General features: G+C 37.8%; 1 protein-coding gene across 6 annotated transcripts in view; it reads right to left on the minus strand.

Annotated features, from left to right (window-relative positions):
- The window catches only part of utrn (utrophin), a 160,033-nt gene that overhangs the window by 36,165 nt on the left and 109,223 nt on the right, over nt 1-14,645 (minus strand). For 5 of the 6 annotated variants that reach the window (XM_077551971.1, XM_077551973.1, XM_077551972.1 and 2 more), the window contains 7 exons: nt 13,930-14,059; nt 10,086-10,354; nt 9,842-9,988; nt 9,094-9,172; nt 7,462-7,522; nt 2,074-2,135; nt 1,676-1,750 (listed from right to left, as the gene is read on the minus strand). In XM_077551971.1, coding sequence (XP_077408097.1) covers nt 1,676-1,750; nt 2,074-2,135; nt 7,462-7,522; nt 9,094-9,172; nt 9,842-9,988; nt 10,086-10,354; nt 13,930-14,059 — 823 coding nt within the window. The remainder of the gene's footprint in view (nt 1-1,675; nt 1,751-2,073; nt 2,136-7,461; nt 7,523-9,093; nt 9,173-9,841; nt 9,989-10,085; nt 10,355-13,929; nt 14,060-14,645) is intronic. The other variant, XM_077551970.1, reaches the window with a different exon arrangement.

Here is a 14,645-nt window from a genome sequence, read left to right on the forward strand (position 1 = left end):
CCGCAACAAATAGCTCCGCGAATTGAAAAACAATACAGCAAAAATGATGGGCTTGAATTAATGCAGCTCATTAGCGGTCCAGCGCAAACACTCAGGCAAGCTTGAAAGCGCACCTGCACTCAGGAGTTGTTTTATCTTTTTTTAGGGAGACAACTGGGTGGGCAGCTACTATAACATTGTCTCTCGGGTGCGTGATTGTTTCGTCATTGTGCTTTTGTACTCTACCACCTACATTGTTACAAGGAGGGATGTTCGATACAACTTTTTGTCAGACCGACACCAGTACGAGTACTCAACTCTTGAGTACTCACTGATAGGGCTGCTCGATTATGAAGAAAATATTCATCACGATTATATTGGTATTTTTTTTTATAGGTTTTAGGTGAACTAATGAATGCACGCACGCACGCACACATATTCACCCACATACAAAAAAATTAATAAAAATACAAAAAAAAATACAATATATATATATATATATATATATATATATATATAGAAAAAAAAAGGAGCGCAATGATGATGACATGTCAAATCGGTAAAATTACCGAATGAACAATACTGAGCTCTCCAGAAAAAAAAAAAAAATATATATATATATATACAGTATATTGGTAATAATTGGCATCACGATAAGGACGATCATTTTTTGGGGGGGCGAAACAAGAAAATGTTTTAAGTAACTTAAAAAAAATTAAGACAAATAAAATTTGTAACAATAATTATGCAAGTTCCTTTTGAATGAAACAAAATGCATTCAATGTGTTATTTTAAAATAAAATGAAAAGTTTGCAAATGTATAAATTTAACTCATTCACTCCCAGACATTTTCACTGAAGAAACCCCCTTTGCTCTCGGCTGTTTTACTGGATTTTGACTGATTTTGCAAAACCCACAGAATATTGTGTTCTAATGCTATAAAAACATGGAAAACAAAAGAAAGATTAGTCTGTTTCCATTTTGCAGCAATTAGCATTAGAATATAGCTACATTTCATCATTATTCACAAATCTATTTAGAATTACTAAAGATTCTTATTACTAAGAATAACTTAGGGTTTTTTTTTTCAACATGGCCTAATCCATTTCTTATGCACTGCTGCCACCTGCTGGACGTTTGTGTAATAACTACAATTTCTTCAATCGTTCTTTGCAGTTGAGAGGCTGCATCAAAGCCGTCTGTATGCGCTAGCATAAATTTTTATTTTTTTTTTTTTAAACGTATAAATACGTCTTTGGGACATAAAAACATATTTATACGTTTTGGGGAGCAAATTAGTTAAACAACTCAGCTCAAAATTAGTATTAATAATCTTTTTTTTTTTTGACGATTATGCTGATTTTGAAATTGTAATTGAATTTCAATTAATTCCACAGCCCTACTCACTGATACCGATCCCAAGTACCAATACCACTAGTACTTTTGATACGAAAAAATAAAATAAAATAAATAACAGTTCTGGTCTCGGATAGTTTTGAAGCTTTAACTCTGCATTAACTCAAGAGTTTTTGTCTTTCAAGCACAATTACTTCCCTATGTATACTTGCACAAATCTGTCTTTAGTCCATCCATAATGTGCTGTTCACAAGAGTTAAAAAAACAAAACAAATCAACATCGTATCTCTTTGTTGCACTCACTTAGTAGCATTTTTGTGTGTGTGTTTGGATGACTTACAGCACAGAGCCTTTTGCAGCCGTCGGATCTTCATGGCGGTGCGGTACGCAGAGAATCTCACGTTGTTTAAGTCTGCTACAAACAAATTGCCAAAAGAAAAAAAATTCAACTAACACTTATTGACAAAAGCTGAATTTTATTGTGTGAATCATTGTGAAATAAGGTGGACAGTATAATTACTGTCTCAGTGGAGGCCGCTACTATTTGTTGAGGCCACGTGAAAAGTGGGTGCTAATTAACAGTGTGAATGGTAATAGCATGGATTAGCATGTTAGCACGAAGAACTATAATGCCCTTGGATGTGGGCAAGAGGAGCCACAGACGCTCACGTGACGGAGCTTGCAATCTGATTATCAATCTGAAGAAAGAGGCATCAAATGAGCATTTGTGTTTCCTACCTAGCGACTGGTACAACTCCGTCATCTTGGGATGATCCCAGCAGGTCGTTTGTGTCTGATGGCTGAAAACAACAGAAAGAGGAAGACGCCATCATGAAACGGAACATGAATCCCGGTCCCCACGTCAGACAAAATTCCGTCATCCTTCACTGCCTGATGTTGCGTGCACTCATGGCCAACAACGAGGCACGCTAAAGCAGCCGCGCTTAGTCGGATTATCTGAAGGTAAGATGTGTTTTCGTAGCGTGGGCATAGCTAGCAAGAATTCACTTTGCAAAGTCACAGCTGACATAGCAAAAAAAAAAAGAAATGCAAACATCATATCCGAAGTAAGCAAGAAAAAGTGCAGGTGTGGAAATAAGTTAACACCAACAGAAATCGGCCGCAGTGCTCCATTTCCTACTTATTTATGACCCTATTACGAATAAAATAGAGCCTAATAAATAAGCATACCGCAGCGTGCAAGCTGCTTCTATTGCCGCTCATAATGACGGAGGCGCGCGGTCGCCCCGCGCTACACAACAGAGCAGGGCGGCGTTTCGATCAACGATGAGGGTAGCGGCGCTTTTGGGTAAATCAGCAGCTCATGAATGCCGTAATGAGAATGGCGGCGGCGCCGTCGGTGCGCGCTCACAAACGTTGACGCATATGCTACTAAGATGGTCGAGTTAAGATAAAAAAAAAAAACAGGAAGTGTGCGAGCCCGGGAACGGGACAAATAGCTTTGAAGGTTATCAGTTCAGTTGGGAGGCAATTTTTTTTCATATGAACAACTAGAGAGTTGACTATAAAGTAAAAGTTTTTAGTGTGTTTAAAGTGTGCGGAAGCCACCTACCGCATATCCTCTGTAATAAATAGGGGTTCAGTATGCAATTTTATAAATTAGACAAAGTGCAATTTCTGGAGAAACTGCTACTGAAAATGCTGAACTGCGCAATGATGATGCGTTGTATGCATGCATGAAAGTGGGCGGGGTCTGTCCCATTGAAAATGAATGGGGAAAAATTTATATTTAACTTTTGAAGCAAGTTGAAATTTGAACAATGTAAATAGGAAGTATTATGTGGGAGTTGTTACACGGGCAAAAAAAGCGTGGAGAATAAAAAGTGCCTGACATACTAATAGACTAAGTGCAATTTCTGGAGAAATTGCGTGGGAATGCTGAAAGCTGAATGCTATGCCTAATTCTTATGAAGGAAATTGGAAGATAAATATTCAATATTGCATATGTGTTAACGATTGGTTGAAGCTGGATTCGAACCCAAGAACACTGATCACCAGCCTTTCTCTTAACCACTAAGCCACTTTAGCCATGTGACATTGTATGTAATTGCAGTGAATGTCAGTATATACTGAAAGCTTGCATTCAGTTTAAATTTTGAATATGAAAGAGATGATATAGAAACAAAACTTAATAATGACGAAGGACATCAAAAGAAATGGATGTGAAGTCATTTGACAATGATTAGCATTCAATATTGCGTTTCTACAAAACAGTTGTTTCAAGTAGCCGTATTTCAGCATTCCCACTAATAATAATAGTAAAGGTTAGAAACAACATGAACACAAAGAAACGATGAGTGTTTCTTTTTTTATCTCCACCAAGTTAAAATCAAAACGTCTTGCCAGCGAGTGGTCCCGAAAGGGTCCCTTTTGTTGCTGCATCAGGACTCGTGAGTCCACGCCACGGGACAGAGAGCGCCACTCGGGATGTTGACATTTTTGTCTCCAGAGCCATTATTAAATGCCATCTCTCGGTAAGCATCAACAAATCAAATGAGGTCACTGGAGGGGAATGCACAGAGAGCAGCAGGTAGATAAAAATGTACGTGTCATGGGATTTTCTTTTTATTTAAGCACCAGGAATATGATAAAAACTTACTTTTTTCCCTTTTGACATTTTAGATAGATAAAGGGTCAACTTTGCACTTTAATTACTTTGTATGCCGATTTGCAGACTGCAATGACAGAATCTGCCTCCACACCAATTACTACTTTCCTATTACAGCAGTTGTGGCACGTTGGGGTGACATACGAGTCACAAAAACAGATTTTTTTCAGCTAAGAGCGAAAGATAGGTTCCTTAGAAATAAAAAATAATATATGTGACATGTTTTCACTGATAAACTAGTTTTGATTGGCTAAAATATATTTTAATATTCTGCAACTGGTCTATAAATCACTGACTGGTTTGGGTCCTGAATACATGAAATAAATGCTAATTGAATATAAACCCAGTCCGGCTCTGAGGTCAATTAGTGGAGCCCAGGATTCAAACCAAACCTGGTGAAGCGCCATTAAGCTGTTATGCTGCACGCAAATGGAATAAATTGTCAATGAAAGTGAAGTCAACGATAGTGGAAAAACGTTGCTAGTAAGACAGTAATTCTACTAGTTTAAAGAGTGTACTAGTACATTGACTTTGTGCTGGAGATGAAGGATAAAAAATTAATTATCAGCTTTTAGAAATTCAGCGGTATTGAATTGAAACTGCTAAGGTCCATGAATTTGATGGCGGCTCAAATGGGATGCCCACTGACACAACATCCTCTGTCTCTCTGTGGCCAAACTGGTTTAAATGGGGACACTGCGCGAGGCTGCCAGCCCCCGACAGCAGGCGCCAAATGATTTCGTATGGACGACTTTAATCCCCCTCCTCCTTCAATATGGTGCTTAGATCAACCTCGCGGCAGGAGGTGGGCAAGTCGCCGTTTTTAATCAGCCGCCCTTTTGTCAGCGCAGAGAAGAAAGTGGCAAAATATGAAAGCAGAAGGGGGAAAAGGGACAGCAAGTGTCCCAAAAGATGTCACCGCCATTCAGAACGTGTGCGAGGAGATTCTCAATCAGCCTTTTATACGCTACTATTCGATCGCCGTGAATGCAATAATGGAGTTCTTTGGTGAAATAGAGGATGTGGATTAAAAAAAAAAATGCTGTTATAAAGAAGATCTGGGTGATAATTTCGGCTACTAAAAAGAAATCATTTGGAGTTAGCTAGAGCAGTACTACTCAAACTTTTTATTCCAAGTACCACCATTATGACCAACTTATAACAATAACAATAATACAGTAGCATAGTAGTGCTACTAGAAGGAGTAAGTTTTGAGAAATTTTATTTATAGAGAGCATATTGAATATGATTGGAAAAGTATACACAGTTTGAACTTTAAAATTGTGTCACAAGAAGGAGTCATGCCATCAGAGGCGGTAAATCCAGGTCCACAAAGTAAAAACCCTGCCACAGTTTGGCTTTAGCTGGCTAGCTAGCTACCCGGGTGCTTGTTTACCTGCTAGGGAGCTAGCTAGCTAGCACGATTGGTTAAAGCCAAAGTGTGGCAGGGTTTTTAACTCATTCACTGCCATTGACTGCTATAGACGTCCAAAATTCATTTGAACTATTTCTATTAGTTTAACTTTTTTTTCCCACTTTTGTTATCAAGAGTATGAAAACCTAGAAAAAAAATTAATGTACATTTAGAGCAGATATAAAATGTGTGATTAATCATGAGTTAACTATTGAAGTCATGTGATTAATTACAATTAAACATTTTAATCGCCTGACGCGACTTAAAGATTATTAAAAATTGGAGGCGTCAGGCGGTAACATTTTTTTATCGTAATTAATCACAAATGTTATATCTGTTCTAAATGTACAATAAAAAAATCTAGGTTTTCATACCCTTGTTAACAAAAGTAGAAAAAAAAGTTCAACTAATAGAAAGAGTTCAAATGAATTTTTGACGTCTATAGCCGTCAATGGCAGTGAATGAGTTGAGGACCTGGATTTGTCATCTCTGCATATCACCCATGACAAAACTCCTGGGCCATTTCAGTACACTGGGCTAATTTTTGACAGTTTTGCGATGCGATGTCTCAACCTTCACACACAATTTTACGCAGGATGGGCACGCACGTATGTCCGACTGTGTCACACACCCAGGACGAATTCACTCAAACAAACGGATAAATGCGTGGGGGCACCCCTCATAATAAAAATATGTTTGCATGCTGCTCAAGTTGAATTTACATCCCACTTGAGTTCATGTGCATTCCTATTCGTGTGATGTATATATGTGCGCTTTGTACCCGTGTTCCATTGATTTGTTTACAAGAGTGGGCGGCTGCAGGTTCAGTGATCGGCCACATCTGTGATCACATGCTGTTGGCTTTTATCTCCAAACACATTCCAATAATAACAAACCCACCAGGCCATCAACCCTCGCGGGTCCAAACATAGTGCAGGTGTCTCGGGTTCAAACGGTTATTATTGATCTTTCCGTTTTGAACCTCATAAAACTAAAGATATAAAAGTCTGTGACGCATCGAATTTAAAATACCCTTTTGTAACACTTTAAGCAATTTGGGTACAAATTTTAAATCAACACCAAACTGTCAATGTAGTCAATTTAGGCTAATTTGTACGAAAATCATCAATTTACAAATTTATGGTGAGAGGCAGAAAAATGAAATGCCCTTCACTTGATTAAGATGAGATTTACTATTCACTCAGGCTGACTATAAAAATCACACACGTCATATTAAAGCTCTTGATGAGGTATTTGCAAATCACTGGCTATAAACACTCGAATGATAAACATTAGCAAAAGACAATTTCACATGGGAGCAAATTCTGGAATGAAACAAATAAATCAGTCTGACTTGGGCAGTAAGCATCTTACGCAAACAACGCCGCGTTGGATGATTTATGGCTAATGAGGCCACCTGAAAAAAAAAGCTGCTCATGTTTCACCTGATTTGGCAAAAAAAAAAAAGAAAAAAAGATTGTGAAGCAAGCTAAAATTGTCACCAACCAGGTGTTATCTATTCACCAGGTAGACACGTTGGCATTTTAATGCGCGCGCGGCGTCAAATCAGCAGAAAGACAATTGTTTTGTGGGACCGAACTGATGACGGTAGCGGAATATGACAGGTCGCTGGAGGTCTTTGTTATAATGAGAAAAAATTTCAATGATAATGAGCTATTTTTGGAGTCACTTTTGTTTTCTAGCCGCTTTGCAATGCAAATGATGCACACCAAAGTACAAATCTGCAGCTTGAAAACAGCAAGCTGAAATAAACACCAGGATTAAATGAAGATGCAGGAATGTGAAAAAAAATACTTGACATACAGTATAATGGATAATGACAATATGTACGTGATGGAAATGAAAATAAAATCTGAAAAGAGAATTGTCTAATCCAAATGGCTCAACTTGCCCCAGTCTGCCCTACTGTAAATTAATAAAATTTCTCGAAACAAAAAAAATTGGATATAGGTTGTAAATGTAGGTCAGTGGCGCCTTGATGGGCTTTGCTGGATCTGACCACCAACCACTAAGCAGAGCAACTATTTTAGGAACGACGTCACACATTTTTCTGGACACTTACTTGATGTAATATGGAACTTTATTTTGAGAAACCGCCCGTTGCCAGGGGAGCTGCACAGAAGCTACGGACAGAAAAGAAAGATCACATTGAGAGACCGGAATCCAAAATACAGGATAATAAGTATAAGTTTGACCTGAAAAACTTGTGTGAGGAACAACGCTGCCATGCATGAAATAGAGAGGAAGCAGGGAGGAAATGAAAAAAGGAGTGTATGAAATACGGGTGGCCGCGACTAATGCACGCAGAAACGTCTCAAATATCCGAAGCTGCATTAGGACCATTAGCAGTGAAACGTGCGCTTGGTTGATTCCCACGATCCCTCCTCTGTCAAAAGCGTCGGCGAGCGCACGGAAGGATGGAAAGACATAAAAAAAAAGAGATTGGAGATAAGAGCGGGGCTTTATTGATCCCGGAGGGAAAATCATGCTATTAGTGTAATGAGTGCCAGTGTGAGATGATAAGACGCGATAGTGTCATCTCGCCGAGGAGATGCCGGACAAAAACGCTAGGAAATAAAAATATGCATTGGAGAATGGTTTGTTGTTGGATTTCTCTTTTTGGCCTGTCCTTGAAATAGTGTCGCAAATGTGGGCCAATACCGCATAAAAAAAACATATGCAATCTAATTTTGTGACATTCTGTTCATTTTTTTTCTTTTTCTCTACTTAAATATTAAAACATGCACCTTTACTTTGATAGATTTGTGTGTTTTTCTAGAGGAAATAAATAAATAATTCGGTTATCTTTGTTTTTGAGAGGAAAAATTCACTAATTTAAAATGTTATGTTCACTTTTTCCTCCATCCTTGCTATTGTTGGATAAAAAAATAATAATAATAAAAGATCAAACAAATACAGGATATGCTTTTTCTTGGACAATTGTGTTTTTTATTTTTTTTAATCCCTAAAAGATTTTAATTTGCTTTGTTTGGAGATAAGGAGACAAATGATTTTCCTTGGACAGATTTGTTAGTTTTACCTGGAAACCAACAAAATGTTCTTCAGTTCTCTCTCTCCCAAAAAAAAAAAAGGTTTCTAAAAGTAAAAAAAAAAATTAAATAATTCATCCCGAAATTAAAAACTTTTCTATGTATTTTATACTTCTTTTTTTATATATAAATGGTGCTTTACCTCTGATTATCGAGATTTTTTGGGGTAATTTTAAAATGAAAATCAACGAAGGGAGAATGTATACAATACTATATTGTACTGTGTATCCAAAATGTATAATTTATTTATTATTTATCCAAAGTTTCCCCCCAAAAACAAACACTTTTGTGGGTTTCCAGAAAAAATACTTTTTTGTCATTCATGCTTTGGATGACAGTTTTTTTATTTTATTATCCAATATAAAAAGTAGAGATGCATGCTGTTTTCTTGACACAAAAAGGACATTTAAGATGTGTCGCAAAACGTTAGCCAATGGCTAAAATGGCGTTACATTACCAACCTGAGTGTACTTATAGACTACACTATTAGTGTTTAAATTAACTTTTACATGATGGCGGTGTTAACGGGACATGCTCCCAAAAGGGTAAGAGTTAGTGGAAATAAAAATGCAAAACATGATAGGTGAACTCAAAGTTAGCAATCGTGCTCTAATTTAAACACAAAGCAAACGTTTGCTACTCACTGGATAAGAAATGTTGAGAGGAGGGGCCGAAGTCTCGGTGGGCTTCCTGGAGGAGCTTCAATCTGTCCTCAACTGCCACCTGCAACAAGAGTTTTGCTGTTGAAGCAATATTTTTCACAGAAATGGGAATTTCACTTTGTTGAGTCGTGTACAGTCGACCCCCCACCACTATTCATAGGCCAAAGGGACCGGAGCTCCCCGCAAATAGTTTAGATCTGTGGTTAATTGACGACTATTCAAAGGAAATGGGGAGTGGGGCGGAAAAAAAGTCAAACCCCCCCAAAAAATTCTACAAAAAACACTCATAAAACTTAATTTAATGGGAAAAAAACCCTATATATATTAATATATTTAAAAAAAATCCCTTGCTAACATAATGGAATACGCCATAGACGTGCTAATAATTAGCATAGCTGCTGGGTTATGACAGATATTTGACCACAAACGGTGAAGCAACACATGTAGACAGACACTTTAATGATTTTTAATCATACTGATGCAAAATGGCCACAGTAGCCAAGGTCAAATAGGTACATGCTCAAATGTGCCCTTGTTATCGTATGATTCGGTTTTCAGCTATTTTTTTCTCGATGTGTGTGATTGGTATGTGTGACAAGCAGACCCTGTGCTTGGAATAAAGGTGAGTAAAAATTTTTTTTTTTTTAAGAAGACTAGACAAGTATAAATAAAACGCTGCAGAAGGAACAAAAAGCGTCCATATGACTCGTCCACAGAGTCTGCGCTGTACCTGCAGTAGCTTCCACCTCATGTTGAGCTGATCCAGCTGCCTGGAGGCGGTGGAAGACAGCTGGATGTCCAGTGGAGTCAGCTCTGCAGAAAGCTCATTTACTATCTGGACATCCTGACGCAGCGGGCTTATGTCTTCTCGGAACCCCTAAAAAATTAAAAATAAAGATTGGACATCTGGATGGATACTTACGCTTAGCAAGCATGTGTGCTAAAAGAATGGCGCATCTCGAGGCCACGCTTACCACGGTCTTGTCGATGTGGTCCTGCAAAGAGTCGATCAGCAGGTCGCCGACAGGCTGCCAGCCGGATTTGGTGTCCTCGGCCCGAGTCAGCCGCAGGTCCAGCTGGTCCATGGAGCTCTGGAGCTCCTGCAATCGCTCGAGGGCTTGCTCAACCTGATTCTGCCAGCCTCCCACGTGGTCCCTCAGACGCTCCCATCGCTCCCTCACATCGCCCGTCTGCTTGCGGATGGCCCGAGCCAGGCCGCGGGCCTTCTGCTCCGGGCTGAGCTCTGGAAGAAATCAGAGAAACGTAAGAAAAGGTTGGGTTTTTTTGCTCCTATACCTTTGAAATGACATGCAGCAATTCTGGTAAACATGAGCTTGGGGTAAAAGTTGGACAAAAGTTTTCCATAATTTCTTCCGTTCTCATCACAAGAGTGCAGTAGAACATCTGACAGCTCCAAAAATCAATCATCCCAACACTAATCATCCAAAAACCCACTGACAAAATCAACCACCAGCCAACCACTGATTTGTTTGTCCATTGATCCATTTTTCTTTCCGATCATACATTCATAGGTCCAACCCAAAACCGATCGACCCAATGGCAACCCACCTCAGGGTATCCATCAATCATTCCATCTATCCATCCAAGGATCCATTCATCTGTCGATCCAAAATAAAAATAAAAAACAAAGACCCAGTCGCCAACCGATCCTGTTTAAAGTTGAATATTCATTGAATATTCATTGAAACTCTGAGGGTATGGATAGTTTGACTCCTTATTGTTGCTAAACAAAAAATTAACTCATTCACTGCCATAAGTTCATAAAAAAAAAGATTATTAAAAAATTAGGGGTGACAGGCAATTAAAAAATTTTAATCATAATTAATCGCATGACTTCACTAGTTAACTCACGATTAATCACAAATTTTTATATTTGTTCTAAATGTACAATAAAAAAAATCTAGGTTTTCATACTCTTGTTAACAAAAGTGGGAAAAAAATGTTAAACTAATACAAATAGTTCAAATGAATTTTTGATGTTTATAGCCGTCAATGGCGGTGAATGAGTTAAAACACATCTCTGAAGCTTTTGTTTGAAAGAACATGTAAGACAAATTACATTAAATGAAAAATCTTGTTAAGTCCATATGATCCACAAGATCAATTTCAAGGTTAACAAAAACAAAAGAATGACTAAAATATGCACCAATCTTCTAAATGATTGTTGAATTCCCTTTCCAACAATGTCTATTTCGTGAAGATTGACCAAGTAGTTCATGAGATTAAGGGTTGAAAGGAAGTCGGTCACGCCCCTTTTTGCCCAAAATGTCCAAATTCGGAGGGCCGTATCTCCCAAACCAACCCCTGCTCCGATTGACCTCAAATTTGAGATTTTATGTTGTGCCATCACTATCAACGAGTACACCAAGTTTCATTAAAATCAAAATCTGCTTGGTTAAAATTTTGAGGTATTTGGTTTAGGCTGTTTGGTGTCATTTCTTTGCAGTAAAGTTCCAGGAAAGTTGAAAAAAAATGAAAATACTAATTTTTTTTTTTTTTTTTCTGGAGAACATACTAATTCCTTCATATGATGTGGTTACATAGATCAGACATTATCTATTATTGAGGTTGTGGTACTGAATAAAAATGTCATTTTTGCGGGCTGGGACGCGAAATTAGAATATGCGAGAGCTAGACATGGCAAAAGGATGAAAAAGGTGACAGAGCCGTTCTCAAGTGGAACCCGTTGAACTACAGTAATTGTATTCAAATATGGAAATAGAAGATATTTGTCATTATCTGAACACAGGTGTCATTTAGATCAAATTATGTACAGCACTTGTCAACATGGGCCAAAAGTTGCATCTCTTAACTGTCTTAGGGTGAAGATATGCCTATTTATTTTCTCATAAATCCAATGTTATGATTTTATTTTGATTTTATTCTCTTATACACATCAACACAAACAATTAGAGGATGCTTAATGGCTGAACAATGTGATCGTCTCCAACCGTTTTCCCGAGCTTGAATCCGCTCTCCAGGGTGCTGATTGAATTAACATCTTTTGTACGCGCGTCTTTAGTCATGCAGACAACAATCAAAAGTTAATCAATGTCACAGACAAAGCCTAATAAGAGTTGAGGGAACGTACACAATTTACCACGGTGTCACTCTGCCACATCCCAAATACTTTTATTAAACACTATGCATACTTTAATCTTAACGTATCTTTTTATCTATTTATAAAACCAGCCTAACTTTGATAGCGGTGTCAGAGATCACAGCGATGTCTGCCGACGCTCTGAAGTCGTGCCACACCCCCATCGCGCACTCTTGGCACTTTAATTATTAACGCAAAATGCAAATGTGATGACTCGACAAAAACTGGGTAATTTAAGAGTGGTATCTTAACGAGTTGATGCATTTTTAATTTAAGCGGTGGGGGCGGGGGTGTCAGGATCAGTGGATCGTGTTTCCCAGGAAACCTTAACTACAACATGGCCAGCAACTAAAGTGGATTTTTCCACCGGTGCCCTACACTGCAAAAAACGAAATCTTAAGTGAGATATAATTTCTTAAATTTAACCTAAATTTGCTTTATTATAAGTTATCTTTACTTAAAATAAAATTGTCAGACAAGATCATTCTGCTTATTTTAAGATACTTATTACTTAACTCATTTGCTCCCAAAAATGTATAAATATGTTCTATTTTAAATGTCCCAAAGACGTATTTATATGTTTTTGTTTTTTGTTTTGTTTTTATGCTAGAGCACACAGAAGGCAGTTCTTAACCAAATGGCCAGAAGGTGGCAGCAGAGCAAAAGAGATCAACCAGGGGCCAGGTTGAAAAAATGCTAATTACTCACAATTCTAAATAGATTTGTGAATAATGATTAAACTTAGCTATATTCTAATGCTAATTGCTGCAAAACGGAAACCGATAGAAATATACTTTTTTTTCCTGATTAAAGAAGAGACTTTAATCTTTCTCTTGGTAGGTTCCATGTTTTTATAGCAATAGAACACAATATTCTGTGGGCCTTGCAAAATCGGTCAAAGTCCAGTAAAACAGCCGGGAGTGAAGAGGATTGCTTCTGTGAAAATGACTGGAAGTGAATGGATTAATTATCTTTTTGGATTTTTTTTCTTGATCAAGCAGTCTTGGCATTGAGTGTTAACAGCCAGTTTTAGGTACTGTGAGGCTTAAAACAAACATTTTCCACATTCTAAGATGACTGATCTACATCAAAGGCCCTGAACTGGGGTTTCATTAGTTGAATTTTCTTGTTTTAAAATTTTGCAGAATCTATTAATAAGATCAAAAGTGTAATGTAGCTCTTTATTGGAAGCATTTTTTCTTGTAAAAATCAGTTTGTGGTTAATTTCGTTATAGTTACTAAGCTCATTTTCCCCCTTGCCAGTCAATGCACTACCTGCTCAGTGGTCCAGTGGTAGAGTGTCTGCCCACAGACTGGGAGGTTGTAGGTTCAATGCCTTGCTGGGTCATATCAAAGACAACTAAAAATGGGACCTCTTATCTCCCTGCTTGACACTCAGGCTAAGATGGCCAACTGTAAATTAATATGCATGTATTTTAAGAACATATTTCTCTATATTACAGCTTGAAAAAAGTCAATATTACTTGTTTTTAGTCTAAAAATACTATTTTCAAGACTGCTGTGGTTGATATGGGCCTAATATTATTTTCTTATTTTTAAAAATCTTACAGGTAAATTTAAGTAAAATTTTCTTGTTTTGTTGGCAGATAATTTTGCTTATTTGGAGTAATAATTTTCTTATTTTACTCCGTATATTTTTTTTCTTAAATTTTCTACTGTATAAATGGTATACCAACCTGTCTTAGGCTTCAGGTTCTTGCGTGGTTCTCCCGGACCTTCAATGGGCTGCTCAGCCAGAAACATGCGAGCTTGTTCCAAGGTGCTGACCACCAGCTGCTCGCGTTCTTTCAGTTCCGACTGCAGCATCTACAAGAGAGGAACACATTTAAAGGTGTTAAAGGATTTCCATCAAAAACAACTAATCACTGTTGTTTTTATGAGTCTAATGAAAGAAGGTGAGTGGAGGAGTTTAATGAGGAGTTATAAAAGACGATGTTCTCCTGCTATATTGTGGTTAATTATTCACGCCACTGCTTTATCACAGATTTTTAAGCAATCATAGTTTTATGGGCTTTTACAGTATAAACACGCAACTCCGAATCTTTAGTAGCTTGCCTTTGGTGTAGTACCACGCTGTGCCACTACATGCCAGGCAGCCCTGTGGTCTACTGAGAAAAATTTGCAACAGCAAGAAAATGCGAAAAAGATCCCCAAAAGACAAACTAAACAGCCAACTCTACACCAGGCTAAGCCTTTTAAAGCCACACACATGCAAAGTCACAGATCATGCTGTGTAGAGAGTGAGGATGGCGACCACAAGTCGACAAAAATAACATCAAGACCTGCTAATTTGATCAGATTATGCAAATAATCAATGGGATAATCACTATTATAATCCCTTCTAAAAAAAAAAAAACAATTGATAGCCCCAGACCTAGTGCTGACATTATGA

This window comes from Vanacampus margaritifer, chromosome 19 (genome assembly GCF_051991255.1).
Source record: "Vanacampus margaritifer isolate UIUO_Vmar chromosome 19, RoL_Vmar_1.0, whole genome shotgun sequence".
In the NCBI taxonomy this organism is placed as follows: domain Eukaryota; kingdom Metazoa; phylum Chordata; class Actinopteri; order Syngnathiformes; family Syngnathidae; genus Vanacampus; species Vanacampus margaritifer.